The 25062-nt window shown below is 40.9% G+C and overlaps 1 protein-coding gene across 1 annotated transcript in view; it reads right to left on the reverse strand.

Moving 5' to 3' along the window:
* The window catches only part of dok6 (docking protein 6), a gene marked incomplete at its 3' end in the record, with an annotated part of 47787 nt that extends 25696 nt beyond the window's left edge, over positions 1–22091 (reverse strand). Inside the window, 1 exon segment of the mRNA XM_034199652.1 lies at positions 21830–22091. Within this exon segment, the coding sequence (XP_034055543.1) occupies positions 21830–21895 (66 nt within the window).
* Positions 22092–25062: the final 2971 nt, after the last annotated feature.

Here is a 25062-nt window from a genome sequence, read left to right on the forward strand (position 1 = left end):
ATTTCTGACTGAACAAAATATTTAACCTTGTAATCACGAAGAAGACAATGAATAAAATGTCATACAGCATGTTTCTGTTACTGTTTGTTTTTCCTGTGTGACTTGTATCACAAGTCGAGGATGAAGCTTTTCCAACTGCTGCAGATATTGCACACATTTCTGTAGTCCGACCCTGAAGGCAGCATCTCACTGGTTCCCTCCACAAAAAGTCAATGGGATCTTTCTATTGGATTTTGGATTACGTAATACTTACACGTTTTGTTCAGAAGGATACTCTCCACATATCAACACTACTTTATGATTTCTGAAGTAAAAAAGCTAACGTTTTAAAGGAACTACAGCACGGTCACATGACTTCACGTCACCACCGCTAAGCTAAAGGTGGCTAATGTTGGGCTATAAAGGAACTACAGCACGGTCACATGACTTCACGTCACCACCGCTAAGCTAAAGGTGGCTAATGTTGGGCTATAAAGGAATACAGCACGGTCACATGACTTCACGTCACCACCACTAAGCTAAAGGCGGCTAATGTTGGGCTATAAAGGAACTTCAGCACGTCACATGACTTCACGTCACCACCGCTAAGCTAAAGGTGGCTAATGTTGGGCTATAAAGGAACTTCAGCACGGTCACATGACTTCACGTCACCACCGCTAAGCTAAAGGAGGCTAATGTTGGGCTATAAAGGAACTACAGCACGGTCACATGACTTCACGTCTCCACCGCTAAGCTAAAGGAGGCTAATGTTGGGCTATAAAGGAACTACAGCACGGTCACATGACTTCACGTCACCACCGCTAAGCTAACGGAGGCTAATGTTGGGCTATAAAGGAACTACAGCACGGTCACATGACTTCACGTCACCACCGCTAAGCTAAAGGAGGCTAATGTTGGGCTATAAAGGAACTACAGCACGGTCACATGACTTCACGTCACCACCGCTAAGCTAACGGAGGCTAATGTTGGGCTATAAAGGAACTACATCACGGTCACATGACTTCACAGCACCACCGCTAAGCTAACGGAGGCTAATGTTGGGCTATAAAGGAACTACAGCACGGTCACATGACTTCACGACACCACCGCTAAGCTAAAGGAGGCTAATGTTGGGCTATAAAGGAACTACAGCACGGTCACATGACTTCACGTCACCCCCGCTAAGCTAAAGGCGGCTAATGTTGGGCTATAAAGGAACTACAGCACGGTCACATGATTTCACGTCACCACCGCTAAGCTAAAGGAGGCTAATGTTGGGCTATAAAGGAACTACAGCACGGTCACATGACTTCACGTCACCACCGCTAAGCTAAAGGAGGCTAATGTTGAGCGTGATGACGTTTAGGCATCTCATTTAGACACTTGTTAGTAACCGCTGTTTTTAAATCCACCAGTGGGGTCTCTTCATCTTGTGTTAACCACACCCCTTATTGGTTCAACAACCAAAAACACACTCAGAAAACCATTGACTTCCAAAGAGAACAGGAAGTGCTTAAACGCTAACTCATTTCCATGTTTAGGACTCATTCCTGCACCTCTCCGTTCTACATGAGGTGCAGTGTTCCCTCTGATAATGACGCCTGATGGACTGTGACAGACATCCTGGTGCTGGCAATCAATTCCAGACGGCGGCGGGGTCGGTGCCACGGTGCCCACCTTTTATAATTTGATTTGTTATTCCGTTGGACAGTTGTTACAGCACTCATCACAGCAATCACTCCCCCCCCCATCTCCCCAAATCCTCCCAGATCTCCTCCACCATTTCGACAATCCTCCTCTCAAAAGCATTTGTCCTCGGTCACTCTCATCCCTAGTCGCCGGCTGTCACCTTTTGACTTGATACACAACATCCCCCGCCTGTACGGACATATATATCCCATCTCAAATGTTTGGACATCCCATAATTTCATAATTCGCCCCTGACTACAGCTGTTGGCAGGGTGGCAAGCCAGCCGCGCCCCAGTTAATCATAGATTACTTTATCTGGGCCATTCCAAATCCTCATGTGTAATGCAGTGCTACCTCAGCAGCAAGTAATCACTGCCCCCCACTCCACCCCAAACACACAAACAAACACACACACACACACTCCTCCTGCCCTTCTGTCGCCCCCCTCGCTCTTCTATATTTCTCCTCTCAAATTCCTCATCTCTTTCTTGTGTCTCCGCCTGACAGGACATTCTCATCAAACATGCACGAGCCAAACTGCTCCCGAAATGTAATATTACTGTATTAGAAAAACCCTTATTCTCACACGTTAAGGCGTTGGCTGTGGTGTGTGTGTGGCATTAACACTCGCTGACGATTAGATCCTAGTCACAAGGTCAGAATCAGAATGCCTTTATTAGTCATTAGGACATTTACAGCAGAAAAGAGCCAAAGACAGCTTAATGTTACCAAAGAAATGTGGCATTGGAAGCTTTCCTTTTTGGGTCATGACAAAGACTTCAAGGGAAACTGAAAGAAGAGAAATAAGAAAGCATGCTTAGGAGAAAGGTTGGAGAATGATTATGAGGTTGTGAGAGCAGTTGCTGCAGCCCTCCATTAAGAGTCATGATGAAGTATTTCGGAGCACAAACTGTGTCCACTACCTTTTCTCTAATTCCCTCTCCCCAAATGTAGCACAACATATGCACCAAGCTACAGGCCGAGTGTTTTCCTGCTTCCAATTGTCATGCAAATACCATTGTTGAGAGCAGGGGAAGAAGTATGTCTGCTGTTGTTTCTCATTACTGGGGGAGACAGCGGAGATGTTGTGTAATCCAGCCATCACACACTGTAGCAGGGCTGCTTCTTTAAGGATGGCACAGAAATAGCCACCCAAATTATTCTGCAGGAGATATAGGTCAATATTGAGGTTTCTCTCCCAGGTATAAGGGAGGGAAGAGGAGGAGAATGTGTTTTAATGGTGTAAACAGGGGGATGTATTGCGTGTGCTGGCAACCCAAATCTTCTTTTTGACAATTTACAAAGCTGGGACAAAGGATTACACCGCAATCATAATCCCATAGTAAACCAACATAGTTCGTAATGCTGCTTACTTTATTTATTCCATCGTGTATATTATTGATTTTTTGTGACACTGATGTTGACAGGCGCTGCTGGGTACAGTAAACAAGACGGTGCATTTGGAAACCATTTTTACAGTGGGACAATCGAGCTTTAAATCATCATTATGACAATTGCATGCTCCTTAAACCATCCCTCATCCAAAACCTCTTTATGTATTACAGCTTTAGTCAGCAATCCTCTGCACACACACACACACACACACACACACACACACACACACACACACACACACACCACACACACACACACACACACACACACACACACACACACACACACACACACACACACACACACACACACACACACACACACACACACACACACACACACCAGGCAGAGCAATCTCCATGTAATCCATGTACAAGGCTTGATTGTTCACAGACAATGACACGCAGACAAAAAGGGGGATTTGACTATTGCAGAATACCCTCGTCGACAAGCATGCTGAGACCACCGAAAACACAGAAAAGCAACAAAACACCGCCGTGTGGTTTTCTACGAGACGGGAATGAGTTGTCCAGCTCTGTGTCATCTGCATGCACGGAAACCCAGTTGTAATGTAATTGCAACTAACTGGACATAAACCCTACAAACATGTCTTCTGTCTTCAGTGGGAGCCATAAGCCATATTGCTATAATGAGTGAAATCAATGGGGATTTGGACATTTAATGGATGTTTGCAATGTAAAACACACAATTAATGTGCTTTCCTCAAAGCCAGACTCCATTGGCAGAAACAGGAAGGTAAATTCATTTAAAGTAAAAAAAAAAAATGTCGGGGTTCGGGTGTTTTGTTTGATTTTAAACAAACAAAGTCTTGGCTTTCAGAATATGAAACTTTTATTTCCAAAATCACACGATAAATACATGTTTGAAGCTTTTAAAGGGACGAAGACAGGCACCTCTCCCTCGCACCCTGCTCTTCCGCAGCGCCGCCCCCCTCCCTCCGGCTGACATTATGAATGTACGAGTATAGTAATCATAGATAACACGGCAGGGTCCGTTACAGTTTGTTTTCATCTGATTTCAAATAAACAAAGTCTTGGCTTTCAGAATATTAAACTTGTTTCGGCAAATTCAGATGATAAATACAACTTTGAAGCTTCGGCATAATTACAAGCGGAGAATGGAGTAACTTGACGTCACGGCAGGCATAACAACAGCCGGTGTTTCTCGTGAGTGTTTTCCCCGGGAAACAAACACAATACACACAAACACAAAATTACACAAACACACACACACACACGTATACACATACACTCGCAAGCTTCCCCTCCAAACGAAAATATCTTCCCTCCGTAGTATTTTGATAATTTGCTCCACTAATAACCAATCAGATCGATGGATTCCAGAGAAGAGACAACTTTGAAGGCCTTTTTCTCAAAATGATGACTCGGTGACAGTCATTATATAATGTGACATATTTCGCTTAATATTCGGAGAACAACAACAATCCTGATATCATTAGAAAGCTAGGAATCTCCTCTTTCCAACAGTGTATACAACTCAAAATGTGTCTTCGGGTCAATGCGACTGATTTCGATGGAGCAGGTCACATATATGATTATATAGTCATTATTCATTTGTTTTAAAGCTCAATAACAAAGAAGACCTTTGAGCGGCACTTTTCTAATTTTGTCCGAAAGATTTAAACTTTAACGGACATGTTGACCAGCTGAATCTAACTGAAACTCTGCCGCACTCTGCTCGTCCCTTGGAAGAGGCGGAGAGGTGGGTGTTTTTCATCTGCTGGTGGACTACCGGGGAGATTTACAGCAGGAGCACACGCTTGCCTCGGGGAGGGAGAAAAAGAGCCAGAGCGGAGAATAAACAGAAGGGCAACCATGGCAACCATGCGTGGGAAGTCTTCTTCGCTGCTTTTGTGGCAGGAGTACAGCGCCACTTACAGGCCTGGCATATGTACTACAGCGTCTCCAGCGCTTTCGAGCGGCAATGGCCGGCCGTGGCCCAACCCCCCATTCCCCTGATAGGTGGAGAGTTGCCCATATAGGCGGAGCTCCTCGTTTCTGACGTCAGAACAATTCAAATCTGGATCAGCTCCGTTTTTAGAGATTTGGGTATGGAGGAAAAGAGAGAGGGTTGTGTTTTCTGACACTTGGTGGGTTCCCTGACACACCGGGGACACATATTCATGTGTAAAAGATGTACAAAAGTGCATTTTACTTGATAGGTCCCCTTTAATTTAAACTGGCACGGAAACCCAGTTGTAATGTGTGCAAAGGGTTATTCTTCACTTTAGTATGTTGGTGCTCGCGCCGCCGCCGGCTTCTAGACGAGCAAAATTAGCATCTAGGCCAACAGGTGAGGGTCTGCAGGAAGGATGGAAACCAAATGCAGAGCCTCAGAAGTGACCGAGCAGCCTCTGGGGGAAGAGAATATAAAGTAAGAGGATGAAAGGAGCCACCATGATGCAACTCCACCAAATGACTGGCTTAATTAGCATTAGCTGACCACTTGATTATCATATCAATAAAGACGGTGAAATGGAAAGAGGCGCTGCGAGGTGTTTCCGGCGAACCCGTGCATGTTTAGAAGGGTATTATGAAACGAAGAGTGTTTTCCAGGACAGTGTGTGCGAAGCGTTTGATATTTGAATTCCATCAGAGGCCCTAAAAGCAGTAATCCTCATGCATTGGTGCAGTCATTCCCCCCCGAGGATTAATTCTAAAGAGGTACTCGCTCACTGATGTTCGGCTGCTTCTCTGATACGGTTAGCTGTGTCTGCAACAACTATTCCCTCACATCCAAAAGAGATTTCTGCTCCCTGGAACCAACTCGACTCAGGCTGCAAATCAAAGAGGACGCTTGGGCACAAACACACTGAAAGAAAGGGGAGATGTAGAGTTTACTTCAGTGCCAAAGAAGGGGGTCGGATATTGTTTTTGTCTCATTTCCTCCCTAAGAACACACTCCCTTGGAAATAAGTGGGCTGTGATTCGTTGTCACTGTGTTTCTCAGCATGAAATCTTTAAGGAATGCAATTATCACTTCATTTCTCGGAGATGTGAGCGAACATTAAGAGGGGAGGGAGGTGTGTGTAATGTTGACCCCAATGTGTGCTCTCTACTTCTGACTTACTTTCTTTCAAGTCCTAATCTGATTGCATGCTTTAAGCCCCTCAACAACTGGACAAACAAGTCTTCTGTCTTCAGAGAGAGACGTTAGAATCTCTGTTTTGTTTCCCGGGACAATCGACACGCTATTTCTCAAAGATGGAAACATGACAGCCAGATAGACACGCTCATTTTCACCCACGCCATATTGCTATAATGAGTGAAATCAATGGGGATTTGGACATTTAATAGGATGTTTACAATATAAAACACACAATGAATATACTTTCCTCAAAGCCAACAGACTGCTTTGGCAGAAACAGGAATTTAACTTCATTTAAACTGCAAAAATATGAAATAAAACTCATCAAAAGCATCATATTTCCACTGTTCAACAATCTTCAACTTTGGTTTGATTGTTTGAAAGAGTCTTAAGTAACAGATATAAAACAAGAAGTAACCACTTTAGTTCAGAAACACTGATTTCTGACGTGTTTGTGACGTTAACACATCAGGGGAAAAAACTATTTTAAGCCCTGTTTCTCCATTAAAAAGCATTCATATACACGTGGAATAAGATTAATGATGGGTCAAAAGCTTACCATATTATCTCCTCCTTCTTCCAATATATAATAACCTCATGTTTTCAATTGTTTTATGTCTCTTAAGAGCCAGTATTTCCTCCATTTTGACCTTTAAATTATCCGCTCAAAGTGCCACTGCCAAGGCTGCCGTTGTGCTCCGTTTCCCTTGGCAGACCTTATCCAGAACTCATTCCCAGAACAATATTTCTTGGTGGAAATATTAAAAGCTGTTTAATAGAAATAGAAAATGGGATCAGATTGCCTTGGCCTACACTCAAGGTCGTTAGGATGAGAGTGTGAATTAAAAAAAGCAACGTGAGCTGTAGCTTCAGCGCTGGCAGGTACCAAACGGTCACCTCCTTACTATTAAAAGAAGCCCCCTGAGAATATAAAACAAACCCACAGACAGATTCCCCGACTCACACAAGGTCAAGGTGTTTCCAACAACACATTAATAATACAGAGACAATTAGTACCACATAAAAAAGCCGTGTTTACCCGATAGCCCCGGCTAATTGACATCAGGCTATCTGCTTGCATTTTAAAGCAGATCAGGTTTTATATTTAATTATTTTTTCAAGGCCATAATAATGTTTACCTCTGCAATGCACTGAGTAAATTAAGAACCCGACAAGCCCCTTAACACACACACACACACACACACACACACACACACACACACACACACACACACACACACACACACACACACACACAGATGAGGCTATCTTTGGAGCGCACTGTACTCAATGTGCCTGGCACGCCGGCTGATGAGAGGTAACAGCAGGAGAAGAACTCATTATAGATCGTGGTTCAAATATTAAAAGGGAGGTGGGACGACTTTCTCCAGGAATAACTTCATCTGGATCCATTTTCACACAGATACAAGTCGCTAGGCGTATTATTTATTGGTTATAGTATTTCCCTGAACATCAGTACCCTAACATGTTTATTTCTCTTTATTTACATGTGTTTGTTTTCTCACATCAAATATTGAGATGAAGCTTTTATCAAGGGCACTAAATAAAAAATGTATTTGGTCAAAAGTTGATTCCTCAATGTTTAGTTTTGGATAACCTCTAAAAAAATAAGAATAAGTGAATCTCAGATAAACTGAGAAACCAATAACATTGTTAAATAAAATAAAATCTAATTTCAGTCTAATTTCGCCCCAAAACATCTAGTTTTATTTAATCTGATGCTAAAAAAGAACAACAACAATGTATTAGTTTTATATATTGGCTTCCCTGGTCTATGAATATAGGTGTGGGCCATTAAAAGAAACATATAAGTTATATTCATATTTATATTTTTGACAACTTGTATACAAGATAGACTATAATATAATAGCAATTTTTCGTAAATATACCACTGGAAGGAGGATTTTCATACATCTAACACACACAAACACCTGCGCATGTACACACACACACACACACACACACACACACACACACACACACACACACACACACACACACACACACACACACACACACACACACACACACACACGCACACACAGTGAAAGTGAGCGTCGCTGCAGAGCCCGAGGGCCGGTGTGTTGATTAATGAGGGGAGGAAGGCGAGGAGAGGGGATGAAGAGTGTTAATGGAGCTATGATAGATTCCTCGGCTGTTTTATAGGTGAGTCTCCAGTGGATCTGCACAAAGTAGCAAATAATACAGTACTGGAAGACCCTGTAAATCCACCAGGGAGAGGATGCTTGGGGATCAGACTGACTTTAATACGGAGCAAAAATATAATCACCTTTTAAAGTCACAGGTTGCATTTTACGGGAATTCATGCGAGTGACTAAGATATCTATTGCACCGACAAAACATCTCAACCAAACAACCTTAATCTACGGAGTCCTGGCATGAACATATGGGTTAAATATGAATGAACGTTGACTAAGAACAGCTGTCAGATGTTAGCTTTTATTTTGTTGCATTTTTAAAGCGTCATAACCTTTTGGGCCACACAGGGGCAGCAGAAACGAGAGAAAACATGCCACTGACATATTATCACTTATGCACAGCGGCAAGTTCATAATGACCACCTATGAAACTATTTATCGACTGACCTGATCATAATGTAGCAATTAGCTTCTGCCAAGCCAACAGAAAATAAAATAAAAATACATTTACAACATGAAACATAAAACAAGTCGCATTTCTAAATAGATATTGACTCATTGAGGCCATGGAATGCAAGACAGTTGCTTTTTGTCTTAAGGTAATGGTTAATGGCTTTTGAAAGCTAATTGAATTGAAACTGCCATCCCGACTATATTGAATATGCTGCTTTAGATGCTATTAACGTTCAAAGAGAATGACTGAAAGACAGAGCAAAGTGAAACAGGGATTTCAATGCGGTCGGATAATAGCTTGAATGAATCGAGTGTCCCGTCTGTTGTCGTGTCTTCAGGGATTGGGAAGATTAAATAGCCACGAGGAGAGTCGTCTCCCATTGAGCTGTGACTTCCCCCTCGATGGGATTAGAGAACTTTGCACTTTACAAAGCAGCTCATCAGAAAAACATGGGGAACACAAAGCTGTTCTGGACAGCGGCAGCTTGACGTGACATGTGTTTGTGTTCGGATTTCAGGCCGAAACAGAAGCAATACAGCGAGAGAGGGATAACAAAAGTAGCTGGGATTGAAAGGAGACAGAAAGAGAGTGTTTATGCAAAAGGTCATTTTAGCAATCAGCCTTTCCTTTCCATCAACTGGGTTTTAATGCATTACGAATAACTAAAAACAACATCCGTCCATACGGCAAAAAGCTTTCCTGATAATTAGGAACAACGAGAATCAATGAGTTGAAATGTTCAAGTGGAGATTTATTTATGAAAGCGTCTTTATAATAGGGGCACATTTTTCACCGTGAGGTGTTGTTCCCATATCCCGCTCCAGGCGCAATTCATCAGAGCCAATAAGAGCCGGTGATCTGTCTTCAGGTCTGTTTCTGAGGGAGGAGGCTGATGAAAAGGAAAGGAAATGACGTATAGCTCTGCATATCTGAAGATTAATGCACCCAATCGAATAACATCTATCACCAGAAGAGAGGGAAGAAGGATACAAGCACACATATAAACAAGGCTTATTAAAAACCTGCAGCATTTTCAATTTGTGTTTGGGAATCAGACGGCTAATTGTGACCACTTAGCCGTATTTAGCCACTTGCTAATTGATATAATGTGGTCGGTCACAAGTGTGTCTTTCTACGCTCAACCAGAGGTGGGAAGTAGTGGAGTACAAATACTTTGTTACTGTACTTACATTTTTCTGGTATCAGTACTTTACTCCACTACAACATTTCTGACGACTTTTTAATTTAACTTCTTACATTTTGAACACAAATACCTTTACTTTCTACTTCTTACATGTTGAACTCAAATACCTGTACTTTCTACTTCTTACATGTTGAACCCAAATACCTGTACTTTCTACTTCTCACATCTTGAACTCAAATACCTGTACTTTCTACTTCTTACATGTTGAACTCAAATACCTGTACTTTCTACTTCTTACATGTTGAACACAAATACCTGTACTTTCTACTTCTTACATGTTGAACTCAAATACCTGCACTTTCTACTTCTTACATGTTGAACACAAATACCTGTACTTTCTACTTCTTACATGTTGAACACAAATACCTGTACTTTCTACTTCTTACATTTTGAACACAAATACCTGTACTTTCTACTTCTTACATGTTGAACTCAAATACCTGTACTTTCTACTTCTTACATGTTGAACACAAATACCTGTACTTTCTACTTCTCACATGTTGAACTCAAATACCTGTACTTTCTACTTCTTACATGTTGAACACAAATACCTGTACTTTCTACTTCTCTCATTTTGAACACAAATACCTGTACTTTCTACTTCTTACATGTTGAACTCAAATACCTGTACTTTCTACTTCTTACATGTTGAACTCAAATACCTGTACTTTCTACTTCTTACATGTTGAACTCAAATACCTGTACTTTCTACTTCTTACATGTTGAACTCAAATACCTGCACTTTCTACTTCTTACATGTTGAACACAAATACCTGTACTTTCTACTTCTTACATGTTGAACTCAAATACCTGTACTTTCTACTTCTCTCATGTTGAACACAAATACCTGTACTTTCTACTTCTTACATGTTGAACTCAAATACCTGTACTTTCTACTTCTTACATGTTGAACTCAAATACCTGTACTTTCTACTTCTTACATGTTGAACACAAATACCTGTACTTTCTACTTCTTACATGTTGAACTCAAATACCTGTACTTTCTACTTCTCACATGTTGAACTCAAATACCTGTACTTTCTACTTCTTACATGTTGAACTCAAATACCTGTACTTTCTACTTCTTACATGTTGAACTCAAATACCTGTACTTTCTACTTCTCTCATGTTGAACTCAAATACCTGTACTTTCTACTTCCTACATGTTGAACTCAAATACCTGTACTTTCTACTTCTTACATGTTGAACCCAAATACCTGTACTTTCTACTTCTTACATGTTGAACTCAAATACCTGTACTTTCTACTTCTTACATGTTGAACTCAAATACCTGTACTTTCTACTTCTTACATGTTGAACCCAAATACCTGTACTTTCTACTTCTTACATGTTGAACTCAAATACCTGTACTTTCTACTTCTTACATGTTGAACTCAAATACCTGTACTTTCTACTTCTCACATGTTGAACTCAAATACCTGTACTTTCTACTTCTTACATGTTGAACTCAAATACCTGTACTTTCTACTTCTCTCATTTTCCAAACAGCTGGTTCCTTTAGTCTGAATGTGTGTTTGGTGCGTGATCATTATTCTTTAGAGTCATTGCGTGCCTATTGATTTGAACACGATCCGTGTATCCATCATTTCCTGGTCTTCTCTAAAGAAGAGGGACCAATGGAAACATTGTCATGTTGCCGTTGTTCAGCATGGAAACATTCATTAGCTAACAATGACATTATTGTTCTATTAATATAAAGGGAGGTCAGGTACTCTTTAAAACAGCTGCTAGTTATGGGTACTTTCTACTGAAGTATATTTCAAAGCCTCTTTACTTTGACTTGAGTAAAGAAGTTTAGTCAGTAAACATGAGTCTTTTCAAACACGAGTATCTATTCTTCTACTTGAGCAAAGGATGTGTGTACTTTTGCCATCTCTGCGCTCAACTGACCTGTAAAGTTCCTGCAGTGAATAATCCCCTGAATGCACCGACGGCCTCTCATTGTTAAAAGTGAGTGCATAGAAGTGGCAGGATCCTATCTTAAACGGCCATCTCGAACAATAGACACATTGTTCTCTTTGTGGGAAACACACACACACACACACCGTGACAACACACACTGTCCACCTCAAGGCCACAAATACACACTTGTGAGACAAAAACAGCTGAGTCAGACAAAACTGTTAATAAGTATTTAGGTAGGGATGGGAGGAGAGCACTACTTGGTCCAAAAAAGTACTTAAAGAGTGATACATCTAAATGTTGTCCTCATATTTAATGGATGGAAAAGGCTCTATTTGCACCATTAGTGTCTATCTGTGTAAACTGCAAGCTTAGCATCGGACTCAGGTGTTAAAGGTGTCCAAAAGACAACTTTTTAAGATTGTTTTATAGATGCAACCCTTTATAAATATGTACTTTGTCTAACCAACACCCCCCCCCCCCCCCCCCCCCCCCCATTTATTGCACTTCAACACTTTACCATTCATTTTGGCACTTGGTTTGATACGCAGAGAGATTTCTATGAACAGAGCCTGCACCTTGAAAGTCAATATCGCATTTGAACGGGTTCATTCAATTGTGGGAAGCCAAAACATGATTAATATTAATTTGATTGTGCTAGTTTAATCCATATTTCTGATTATATTAAACAAAAGGTACAATTTGAGAAGCTTTGAACAAAGGCATTATTTCTATAAATAGACTCAAACGATTGATCAATTATCACAATCATTGCAGCTTTTCTGGAATCTAATCATTGCTCCAAAGGGCAATGTTGTTCAACTGCAGTGTTTACATTCCTAATGTCTTTCCCAATAGAGCGTCGATGGGAAGATGCAGAGCCAGTGTGAGTGGCAGGAATATTACAGCATGTCATTTGATGTCAAAGTGCTCCTTACTGAGTTTTTGCTTTAACACGAGGGCTTTTGTCGAACATTTTTTTCAAAACATAAGGTGGCAAGGTTCCAATAAGTACCGAGCTACAGTAGTTGTTCAGCCCTTAAATAACAGATGGCTAATCTCCACAAAACAAAACTGTACACATCCTCAATATTGCAAAATGGTTCCCTCGTTAAAAAGTCATTTTAAAATCCTGTAACACTTCTGTAAATCTGGAAAGACAAGAGTAACCACAACGATTTACAAGCTTGTGTAACAAATGTCCCCTAAACTGAAGGAGGCAAGGTTCCAATAAGTCCCGAGCTTCAGTAGTTGTCACTTGTTTCCCAGTACCCAAAAACAATCTGTATATATGAAATGGTTCCCTCGTAAAAAAGTAATTTAAAAACCCCGAAACACGTCTCTGTGCAAATGATATCCTTGTGTTTGAGGAATAACTCGCAGTCTGCAGCGCGGTTATTGCTTCACTGATGCAGCCACACTTTTGACTGATTGTGTTTCCACCGAAAGACATAATAGATTTTTAATGTGTTCTCTGTTTGACATTTCTGCTTTGACCAATAACTGCACTGAGTGAAACTGTGTCCTTTCACTCTTCCTATTCTGAATTACAGACCATTATATCTTATATTCATCCTTTAGACCAGGGGTGTCAAACTCAAGGCCCGGGGGCCAAATCTGGCCCGCGGCTTCATTTTATGTGGCCCTGCAAGAGCTTGCAAAGAATATAATATGTTTATTATACGGTTACATGCCACTTTACAAAAGCAGGTTGCCCATAAACTACATGTCCCACAATGCCTTTTGTTTTGTGACATGCGCACTGAAGAGACTTGCAATTATTTGTCCTGGACTTCTGCTTTTCAGACGTAAGTTATTATCCTATCCGACAATAATCCAATTCAGAGGCAATTATGTAATATAATACATTATATATTTATGTATATTTATATAGTTACAACCGGCCCTTTGAGTGCAACCATAAGGTTAATGTGGCCCGTGATGAAATTGAGTTTGACACCCCTGCTTTAGACTATTGGCCGTCACCTTATTCAATCTGAGAACAGACACAAGCACAATAAGATGACCAGTAGCTGAATATCACAAATGTATTCCAGTACACTGTTGATTGTTTTGAAGAATCAACAATATGAAGAGGAATTGGGAGCTTTTTTCTAGTATTGTGCGTAGAAATAAATCTGGGAAATTGCACGATAAGGCGTCTAGCCTCCGAAATGTGAAAGAGGTCACATGTCGCATGTACCCACAGAAGATTATCACCAGACGCACAGCTCAATATATTTCATTGGAAAAACTAACTAAATAATAAGCTAGAATTAATAATAATAATAATAGATTTAATTTGTTAGCGCTTTTACAGGTGCTCTAAGACGCTTTACAGATATAGTGAAGAGAAAAGAAAAGAAAGGAACAACAAATAAATATATAGTTAAAGTCAAATAATACAAAAACAATCACACATGAAAAGCCAGATTGAAGAGGTGAGTTTTTGTGAGTGTTTTGAAGGTGGTGAGGTCAGTGCCGTCTCTGATGGGTTGTGGGAGTGAGTTCCAGAGGGCGACGGAGAAGGCTCTGTCCCCCCAGGTCCGGTGATTGGTGCGGGGGGGGAATTGAACTAAAACTAACAAAATGACTGAAAACGTACTAAAACTAAATTAAAATCGTTGTAAAGTTGATTAAATCAGGACGACAGAACGTATTTAAGATTAAAAACTGTTATTATTGGTGCAGTTGGATATTTAGAGCTTTTGCATCTAACAACAGTTTTTTGTCTAAGAGTGGTGATATAAACCAATTGAGTACAGTATGGTTTTAAAACAACAATATCTGCAAATGCACTTGTGTGTAAAAGACGTTAGTGTTGTGTTTATAGCAGGTATTATTTATTTCGGGGTGGTGTTGCTTTGGTAACGGAGTGGTTAATTAATTTCAAGTATTATCTACGTGTGAAGTCTGTGCGTTATTTTAAAAGTATTACACATTTCACCTCGGGGCCGACACCGGATCACGCTCCTTTGAAGTGTTAAAAAAACATGTTTGTGAATGAAGAGCTGAGTGGCACACACACACACACACACACACACACACACACACACACACACACACACACACACACACACACACACACACACACACACACATACACACACACACACACACACACACACACACACACACACACACACACACACACACACACACACACACCTGCAGCTAAAGGAGAATGATTTTTTGTTAAGAAAGTTGGACAGACGGAGGAAAAATATTCCACGGCTGACCTTTTCTATTTACCACAGCCATGGTTAACCTTGGAAACATGTGCCTGGTCTCAGACTGACGCACAAATGACTCAAAGGTCAGTTTATCCAGCTCAAGAGGAGCTGATAGCGTCTCTAAGGGGAGAAAAGAAGACCTCGTGCCAGATGGTATGTTCTTCCTCGGTGCAGTTTTTGTCTTGTAGCAAACAAGAGGAATACAGTATGCTCCAAAGCCACAGGATTACAATTAATTGAGAATCCACACACTGTTCTCTGGCAGCAGACTGTTTACTTGTTTGTCGGGAGCATGTGTGTGCCAATTCTTCAATGTTGCACCGAGCCAATGTGTGTGTGTGTGTGTGGATTGTGTCGGGGGGAATGGCCTGTTGGGGTTATGGAGGGTGCAGCGTGGGGTGATGAATAGGACGCTTTTGTTCTCAGTCTCTCAGCTGTCTGCAAACCAGTGAAGGAGAGAATTGTGAGAGAGTAAAGGGAGGATGAGGTGAGGGAGATATCCAGATAAAGGGCAAGAAAAGAGGAGATAGAGGGGGTGAGAGAGACACTGTGAAGCGTGGGGAGTACAGGTGAGACGTGAGGTGAGAGAATAGAGGGGACAGGGGAGGAAGAGGAGGGGGATGTGAGGAAGGAGAGACTACTTGTGCATTCAAGAACACTGCAGCGTTGTCTCCGCAGCCAACACAGAAACAAAGAAGTTGGCTAATGTTGGAAATCGTTGCCTTTCATGCCGGTGGTAAAAAAACAAACAAATGTCCCGGGGAAAAGAGAGAAAGTGTCCCTGATGGTGATCACTCTGCAGAACACACACTGACCTCATGGCCTTCACGCATGACGGGCTTTGGAAACGAACCAATCATATTGACAGATGCTGATGAGTTTGGCCGTGTTGGAGCGGCCACTTTAATATCGCATAAAGAAAACCATTGGACTGTACTACTTTCTAATAAAACATATAATGTATAATACATTTGAAATGGCAGCGCATTACAATGGAGAGCTGGGGCGCTATAAGGTCATCTGTGATGCAAAGTCTTGATATGTGATATTTGAGAGACCTTTAAGGCACTAAAGAAAAGCGTTTAAAAGTAGCACATGATGGGGGAAACAGGCAGGACCTTTCTGCAGCCTGACAGCTCGAGCTGCACGGCTTCAAACCTCACTTCACATGTACCACATCCTGACAGAAAAAGTCAGACATTTGAGTTTAGAGTTCACTGTAAAGTTGGGGCAAAAACATCCACCTCACCGTCACGAAAAAGCAGTTGTCTAACCATCATCGAAACGCAAAATGAAGTATATTTGCCTGCTCTCCTGCAGGTAAGTTCATGTCCAAAGCTGCTATAACCAATGTTTTCATAAACACAATTGATCAAATGTGAAAGAGGTCACATGTACCCACAGCCATATATCACCAAACTCTGCAGACGCACAGCTTAATATAGCATTTAATTGAAAAAAGTAACGAAATAATAAGCTGGAATTGAACTAAAACTAGCAAAATGACTCTGAAAACGTACTAAAACTCAATTAAAATGGTTGTAAAGTTGATTAAATCAGGACTACAGAACGTATTTAGGATTAAAAACTGTTATTACCTCGGCTATTTTTGCATCTGACAACAGTTGTTTGTCTAACGGCCCGTCCACACAGCGGCGTTGGAAGCTTCTTCCACTTTTCGCCGAACTGCATTGTGGGAAGCAGAGCGGAGCTTTCCTGGCGTTTCAAGCTGCAAAAGTTGAGCAATGTTTTGAAGCTTCTGAAGCTTTCGGCCGAAGCCAATCAAATCATATGCCAGTACAAGCTCTAGCCAATCAAACCGCTGCTTGTGTGTCAGGGGCGGGAGATTCATGTGATTGGTTGTTGGTCGAGCTTCAGACACGCCCACCGGCAAGCTTTTTCCAAAGCCGCTGTGTGGACGGGCCGTTTATAAACCAATACAATAACATGGTCTAAAACAACAATATCTGCAAATGCACTTGTATGTAAAAGATGTATTGTGTTTATCATCTAAAGGCAAAATAAAGTTGCCTGTTCACCTGCAGGTAAGTAATGTCTAAATATGTTTCCGATGCTATAAGGAAGCTGGTTACAATCTTTGAATTTTCTCTGCACAAAATGTATTCAGGAAAATGTAAAAAACGTCCCTAAAGAAGCTGGTGTTCACTTGCCAAAGAAACATCAGCGTGTCACGGTCGGCCATGTTTTCTGTTTGCGTTGGGCACCTGGAACGTTCTGCAGGTCGGGGAAAATGGTCTGGAACGCAGCTTGAGTGCTTTTCTGGAAGCCAACTGAAATGTGTCTGAAGAACTAAATGTCAAAAACTGTCAGTTTTAACGCAGAAGACGAAGATTAGTTTTCCTAAAGCTTTGTACTCTTTTATTAAATCTGAATATGCCTGGGTTTTAGAGTAAAAGAGTAATCAAGGGATTTGAAGATATTGTTTTAGGGTTTATAAAATTGTAATTATCCCTACTTTGATCCATTTTATTTTATATAGAAAACAAGGAATAATCTCTCCTTGAAAAAAGCGTTGAAGTCGACTACTGAGTAGAGGAAGCAGAAAAAAGGGGTTGTAGGAATACATCTTGTACTTTTGAAAGGAAATCATTTGGGTATCAGTAATCAAACTCTTGTAGACAGTTATTGAAACATTTCCAACTTGCAACATAAGGAACCGTTGCAACATAAGGGACAATTGGACATTTGGCTGTGTTTTAGTGAGGAGGAATCCTAAAAAGCGAAGCAGCTTGTGTCTAAAATCTGTCTGCATATCCAGTTCTGTTCAAAATATCAAACGTCTCTTCGCAGCCACGAACACTATTGAGCTGTTGAACGTAATCAACGATCATGCAACAAAACAACAACTCCAAATACCATCCTCTCCACGCAGATTTTTTCCAGTCACCCACGCACACGTTTCCATCAACACAACACACTTGAAATGAATCCATTAAGCTGCTGATCATCTCCCCACGGAGAAGTAAAGAGGTGGCACACAGAAAACACCTCTCTGTTGCTGATTGAGAATCGGTCTGGAATAACTAACCTCAGCGTGGACAAGAGAATATTTTCTGTCTTCCCACACCGGGGTCCTCTGAGGCCAACATGTCTCTCTCTCTCTGATGAAACAGAGGAGTGGGCGAGCAGGACACCAACTGTTCTTCCTCCACAAACAGCAGGACGAGATGGAGCATCCTCTCTCTCTCTGAGTCATACACCACTGTAGCACTACCTTCCCTTTGTCACATATCTGTGTTATTACCTATTTAAACGACTACTAAACGCTCATCTCATCAGTAAGGGTTCGTTTTTGGTTTTTAGTGTATTTGGTTTGTGTTTTTAACTGTTATACTATCATACTTGGGATGATATTGTATAACATTGGTGCTTTCGTTACAGATGTTTGATCCTAAAACGGTAAATACAAAGAAACCGTCTTGTAAGTTCAGAAAATGACGCTTTACTGTAATGCAGCATTTAAAACCACGAAAAGACAACAAGTGCCAAATGAAGACATCCAAACATCGGTGACAGTTAGGGTCGCAAAGGGGCGGAACATTTCCGGTAAGTTTCCGGTACATTTCCATGGGAAGTTACGCTGGGGAATTTTGGAAATATTCCATATTGTTTTTTTATTGTATTAATTATTTTATTGAACAATCATTTGTTTCATTGAAGAACAAAAACATGAATGTTGAGTTAAATATTACTTCTAGAAATCATGTGTGCATGTGATGGAGGAGTGCACAGTGCCTGTAGGGCAGGGGTCTCAAACTCGAGGCCCGGGGGCCAAATCCGGCCCGCGACCTTATTTGATGTGGCCCCGCAAGAGCTTGCAAAGAATATAATATGTTTATTATACGGTTACATGCCACTTTACAGAAGCAGGTTGCCCATAAACTACATGTCCCACAATGCATCTCGTTTTGTGACATTCTCACTGAAGAGACTTGCAATTATTTGCCCTGGACTTCTGCTTTCAGACGTAGTTAATTACTAAGTTATTATCCTATCCGATAATAATCCAATTCAGAGGCGATAATGTAATATAATACATTATTTTATATATATATTATATATGTATATAGTTACAACCGGCCCTTTGAGTTCAACCTTTATGGGAATGTGGCCCGCGATGAAATTGAGTTTGACACCCCTGCTGTAGGGGGTGTGGTCTCAATAGCCATGCAGTAAGCAGTGTGCTATGGCATGGATATTCAAGTGTATGGCATCCGTTTGTTTTAGTCAAGATTATGCTAAAATGTACTTTCCCCAACTATATTGAAGTTCCCTTTGAAGAGCCAACCTTCAATTTAGAAAATTCCCAGTTTATTCCCGTTTATTCCCGTGGAAAGTTTCCATCTTTGAAAATTCCCGGAATTTTGCAACCCTAGTGACAGTACCTAGTCTCATCATGATATTGAGATTCTATTGATGTGTTGTCCAACCCTCAAAAGCACAACCACTTTCCCTGAATGCATGTAGCTAATACTTTATGCAAAAGGTAAATAAACCATGCCAAATGTAAGCAAAATAAACTGCATGTTAACGACAACAAATATCTCTCATTTGTCAAACAAGCTTGTCTATTAAGGGAAAACCTTAACTGCCACCTCTTTTTCCCCGAATGCATTAAACTAATAGCATAAACAAGAAGTAAATAAACCGTGCTAACTGCATGCGAGCTAATTTGCATCTTAACAACAACAAATGTCTTGTCATTTTTTTAATCAAGCTTGTGTTAGGGGCAGTTACGGTTTCTCCTACTCAACAATGATTAATGCTAAATGATATTCCTAATGTGCATTAGCCTTGTTTTCTAAATGCATAGCTAATAGCATATGCAAAAAGAAAATAAACCCCACCGACTGAATGCAAATAAACTAATTTGCATGTTAACGATGACGAATGTCTTTCATTTTTTGAGTCAAGCTTGTGTGAGAAGCACTTCAGGTTCCTATTCATCCACAACATGTAATCCTAAGTAACCCTTAACATGCAGTACCTCTATTTTTCTGAATTCATCATTTATAGCCTATTTATAATTATTCTATTAATAAAAATTCCATGTATAATTATTCTCATTATGTAGACTCCTGCACTGCTATTTTGCACTTCTGGTCAGATGCCTAAACTTACATTTCGTCACTAGTACATGTACTATGTAATGACAATAAATCTTGAATCTGATAAGAAGTAAATAAACCAAGCTTGTGTTAAGGGCAGTTAAGCTTCCTCTTACTCTACTACGATTAACCCTATATCTACAGTATATGGTATCCCTTATCTCAATCTGTTTCAATGCATCTTGCTAATTGCACACTGAGCCGACTATGCAACAGCTAATGTGCGTGTTAACAACTGAGAAATGTACTTTCATTTATCAAACCACCATCTTGTGTTCAGGGGCAGTTAAGGTTCCTCTTTCTCCACTACAATTAATCCTGTGATGTCCTGATGGCACAAACAAAGGTGGAGTGATGTGGCTGCAGCCAGGTGATGAAGGTGATGATGAGGAGGCAGTCAGACTTCATTAGCCTTCATCATCACACTTCATCAGAGAGAGGGAGTGTTTCCCGCTGGCGTAATGAGCCGGAAGCATGAACAAAAGCAGATGGCTCTATGAGTCAGACAACAAGGCGTTCATAATTGAATATATATCGTTCATTTCAATTTAAGCAGACCAGCCATTGTTCTCCCTTATGTACCTCAAAGGAAAGCCATTATCAAGAGCTGCCATCACACTGAATCCAACGAGACTTCTCAATACTGGGAATAATTTATAACGAGTCAGGGATGATGGGGCTGTGTAGTGATGAACGGCTCCCCAGTATCCCTATTAGCTATTTCATTATCTATTCATCCGCAGATATAGTCTATAAATTGTCAGGAAATAGTAAAAAATCTCCATCATAGATCCTTTAAAATCCAGGATGATGTCCCTGAATAACTTGTTTTTGTACAAAATCCAAAGATATCTGCTTTATTTTGATCAAATCTCCATATTTGAGAAGCTGCAAGACACTTTTTCTGACATGTTTGCGTGGAGAAATGACATTAAGGATCAATCCATCATAAAATATTGCTGTCTATTCTTCCAACTAATCACTGCAGCTTTCCTATTAATGCACAACCTATCCATCAAACACATTTTAATGATCCCTATAATAAAGACACTCTTAGCCTGTGGTGCTCAATTGTAAGTGACCTTATTAAAGGTATATGAGGTATTTATGGCTGTCATATAACTTCAACACCTCACTAGCTTTTTATAATAGCATTGTATCTCCTTATAGGCAGTTCGTTGTTCTCTTAAACTCAGAAATATAGTTTAACTTTCTCAATGAAAGTGTAGAAGCTGAGAATAAAGGAGGAAGTGATTTACAACGACATGCACATGACAGCAGCAGTCAACCTGTCACTCATGCACACTTTGCAAAACACGTGCACAAGTGTGTGTTTTCTGCACAGAAGTGTGTGTTAGCAGTATGCACAGAGAGAAACTTGCTCTAATGTGTCTTCCTCGCAGCAGGACAGTGCATCAATTAAAGTCTCCTTCCGGATCCAGACGCACAACTGGAACTCCTCTTCCTCCTCTTCCTCCTCCTCACCCCCACACAGCAAGTGCAACAGTACTCACCCCCAGTTTCTTGCTCCGTATCCTCACGTATCCCTGTTTCACTATGTCGTTGAAGTTGGAAGCCATGCTGAGGGGAGGCTTCCTGCCCGGGGAGGGAAATAACACACAGTAATCTCTCCCAGTGTGTGTGTGTGTTGGTGTGTGTGTGCAGCGGTAGTGTTTCTACTGGAGGGTCGCTGGTGGGGGAGACATCCGGCGGTGGGAGACCTGCCCGGCTTCAGAGGAGCGATCCATCCGAGCAGGGAGATACCATTCAGTCAGCTGATCCTCCGAGGAGAGAGAGAGGGGGGGAGAGAGAGAGGAGGAGAGCTTCCTGGACCACACCATCCCAGAAACTGCGAGGGGGGTGGGGGAGGGAACCTGCAGAGGGAAGGAGCCTCATTCAAGGAGGGTGCAACCATTAATTGGCAGGAGGAAAACAAATGCTTTTAAATGTTACAATGACTTACTTTCAACAGGTGAGCTATGTTAGAAAGAAAACAGCCTAAAAATCCAAAGACCAAAAAAACACAGCTATAATAAACTAGTCATCCTAAGTTTCGTTATACATCTTCGAAAGAGTATTCATGTGGTGCAAACATTATTTAAGATGATTTGAACTCCTATATTAAATATGACCCTGCTCCATTCGCCTGATCAGCCTTGAGCCTGTTTTCCAGGTCTCAGGCTTAACAGGTTAGAAAGTCCGTAACTTCCATACATCTACTTTAAAAGACTATTTGAGAGCTCTAGTCATTTTATTTTCTCCTTCATGTTATAAGATTGAGAGAAACATATCAGATGAATTAATAAAGGGACTATTCTTAGTGAATGCCTCTACCTTCTTAAACACTAAGATATGCTGCATTGTTTTCTCTCATTTCATCTTGCATTTGAATCGATTTGGTTTTAGACTGTAGTCTGGGTTGAATGCTCAATTAAAGATGTAACCGTTGATACATAATCAATATTTCTAAGCATACTCTGATGTTTAAAGAACGAAGCATTTCATAAACAAGTGAAAATACACTCGTATTTTCCCCATTTCATCATTAACAGGTTGTGACTGTAAATCTCAACAATGACTTGACGTTATTATTATTATATTTTGCAGCAGCACACTTTAATGTGTTTCTACAGCACATGCCAGCGCTGTAGGTTCAGGTTCTTTCGGTCGTTCATCATCATGATCACTGAAATAATTTATGAGCTCGTGCACAAGGTCACAATCAAGGTGCTCCTCTTCATCATGTGTTACTCAGTGTGCTTTAATAAGACTTCCTGTTCAGTGGATTTCAAATCTCACTATAAAATGTCTGAAGTAACTCTTGCCTGTCTTTTGCATTATGTTAAAGAAAATATGTACAGCCTTGTTTAGATTAATTTGCATTCTTTTACTTTGCCTTTCGGTCATTATTACCTGAGTATGAATATCATTGCCATCTTTCTTTACCCTGACAGCCTAATAGGAACACTATAACATATATGAAGTAATGTGGCTTGTCTTTTACAGTATGTTCAAAGAAGATATGTACAACCAAGCCTTGTTTAGATGAATGTGCACACCTTGCCTTTTGGTCATTATTGCCTGAGTATGAAAAGCATTTCCACTGTCTAATAGGAAAACACAATTTGAGTGTGTGTCCTCCACGTTTTGACATGTTGAATAACGAGAGCAGCTAGTCCACTAACAGATGAAATTAATTGTAAGAGCCTGGCCTCCAGCTTGTAATACAATGCAATCAAAAATCTCTGATAATTAAAAAAGCACGGAGACAAATGCAAGAGCTCTAAATCTGATAGAGAGGAAGCATCAGGTACAGTTGCAAGAAAAAGTATGTGAACCCTTTGGAATGACCTGGATTTCTGCATAAGTTGGTCATAAAATGTGTTCTGATCTTCATCTAAGTCACAACAATAGACAAACACAGTCTGCTTAAACTAATACCACACAAACAATGATATGTTTTCATGTTTTTATTGAACACACCATGTAAACATTCACAGTGCAGGGTGAACCCCTAGGCTAAAGACTTCTTCAAGAGCTACTTGGAGTCAGGAGTCAGCCAACCTGGAGTCCAATCAATGAGACGAGATTGGAGGTGTTGGTTAAAGCTGCCCTGCTCTATAACAAATACACACCAGTTTTGAATTGGCTATTCTTAAGAAGCATTGCCAGATGTGAACCACGCCTCGCACAGAAGAGCTCTCAGAAGACCTACGATTAAGAATTGTTGACTTGCATAAAGCTGGAAAGGGTTACAAAAGTATCTTTGAAAGCCTTGATGTTCGTCGGTAAGACAAAGTGTCTATACATGGAGAAAGTGCAGCACTGTTGCTACTCTCCCTAGGAGTGGCCGTCCTGTAAAGATGACTGCAAGAGCACAGCGCAGAATGCTCAATGAGGGGAAGAAGAATCCTAGAGTGTCAGCTAGAGACTTAAAGAAATCTCTGGCACATGCTAACATCTCTGCTGACGAATCTACGATACGTAAAACACTGAACAAGAATGGAGTTCATGGGAGGACACCACGGAGGACACCACGGAGGACACCACGGAGGACACCACGGAGGACACCATGGAGGACACCACGGAGGACACCACGGAGGACACCATGGAGGACACCACGGAGGACACCACGGAGGACACCACGGAGGAAGCCACTGCTGTCCAGAAAAAACATTGCTGCATGTTTGAAGTTTGCAAAAGAGCACCTGGATGTTCCACAGCACTACTGGCAACACATTCTGTGGACAGATGAAACCAACGCTGAGTTGTTTGGAAGGAACACACAACGCTATGTGCGGAGAATCCAAAGGGTTTCTTGCAACTGTACATCGATAAGAAACGCTGACATTACTTATGTTGATTAGAAGAGAGATGGCTTATGTAACAGAGGGAAATAAACAAATAATGAAGTGCAGATTCCTTTATTTTACTCTCCTCACTCCAACAATAAGACGGCAGCATAGATTAGTGTGTCAGTATCAGAAAACAGATGAGGATGTGTTATCGTCTCTAGCTCCGCACCATTATCCCATTGCTCATACTAATGTATTTGCTTGTCGTGAAAAAACTTTAGTAGATGCTTCAACACTTCCACAAACTTCAAAATATAGTGACTTTCTTGATGTTTCCTCACTATTTTGTGTCTAAAAGTCCAAAGATCACATGCATTGTTGAGTGTGTGAAATATGGAGGCTTTGTACAGACGGCTGCCACTTTGAGACGAGCTCTCCTGTCAAGTGTCGTC

Source organism: Gymnodraco acuticeps, unplaced genomic scaffold, assembly GCF_902827175.1.
Source record: "Gymnodraco acuticeps unplaced genomic scaffold, fGymAcu1.1, whole genome shotgun sequence".
Classification (NCBI taxonomy): domain Eukaryota; kingdom Metazoa; phylum Chordata; class Actinopteri; order Perciformes; family Bathydraconidae; genus Gymnodraco; species Gymnodraco acuticeps.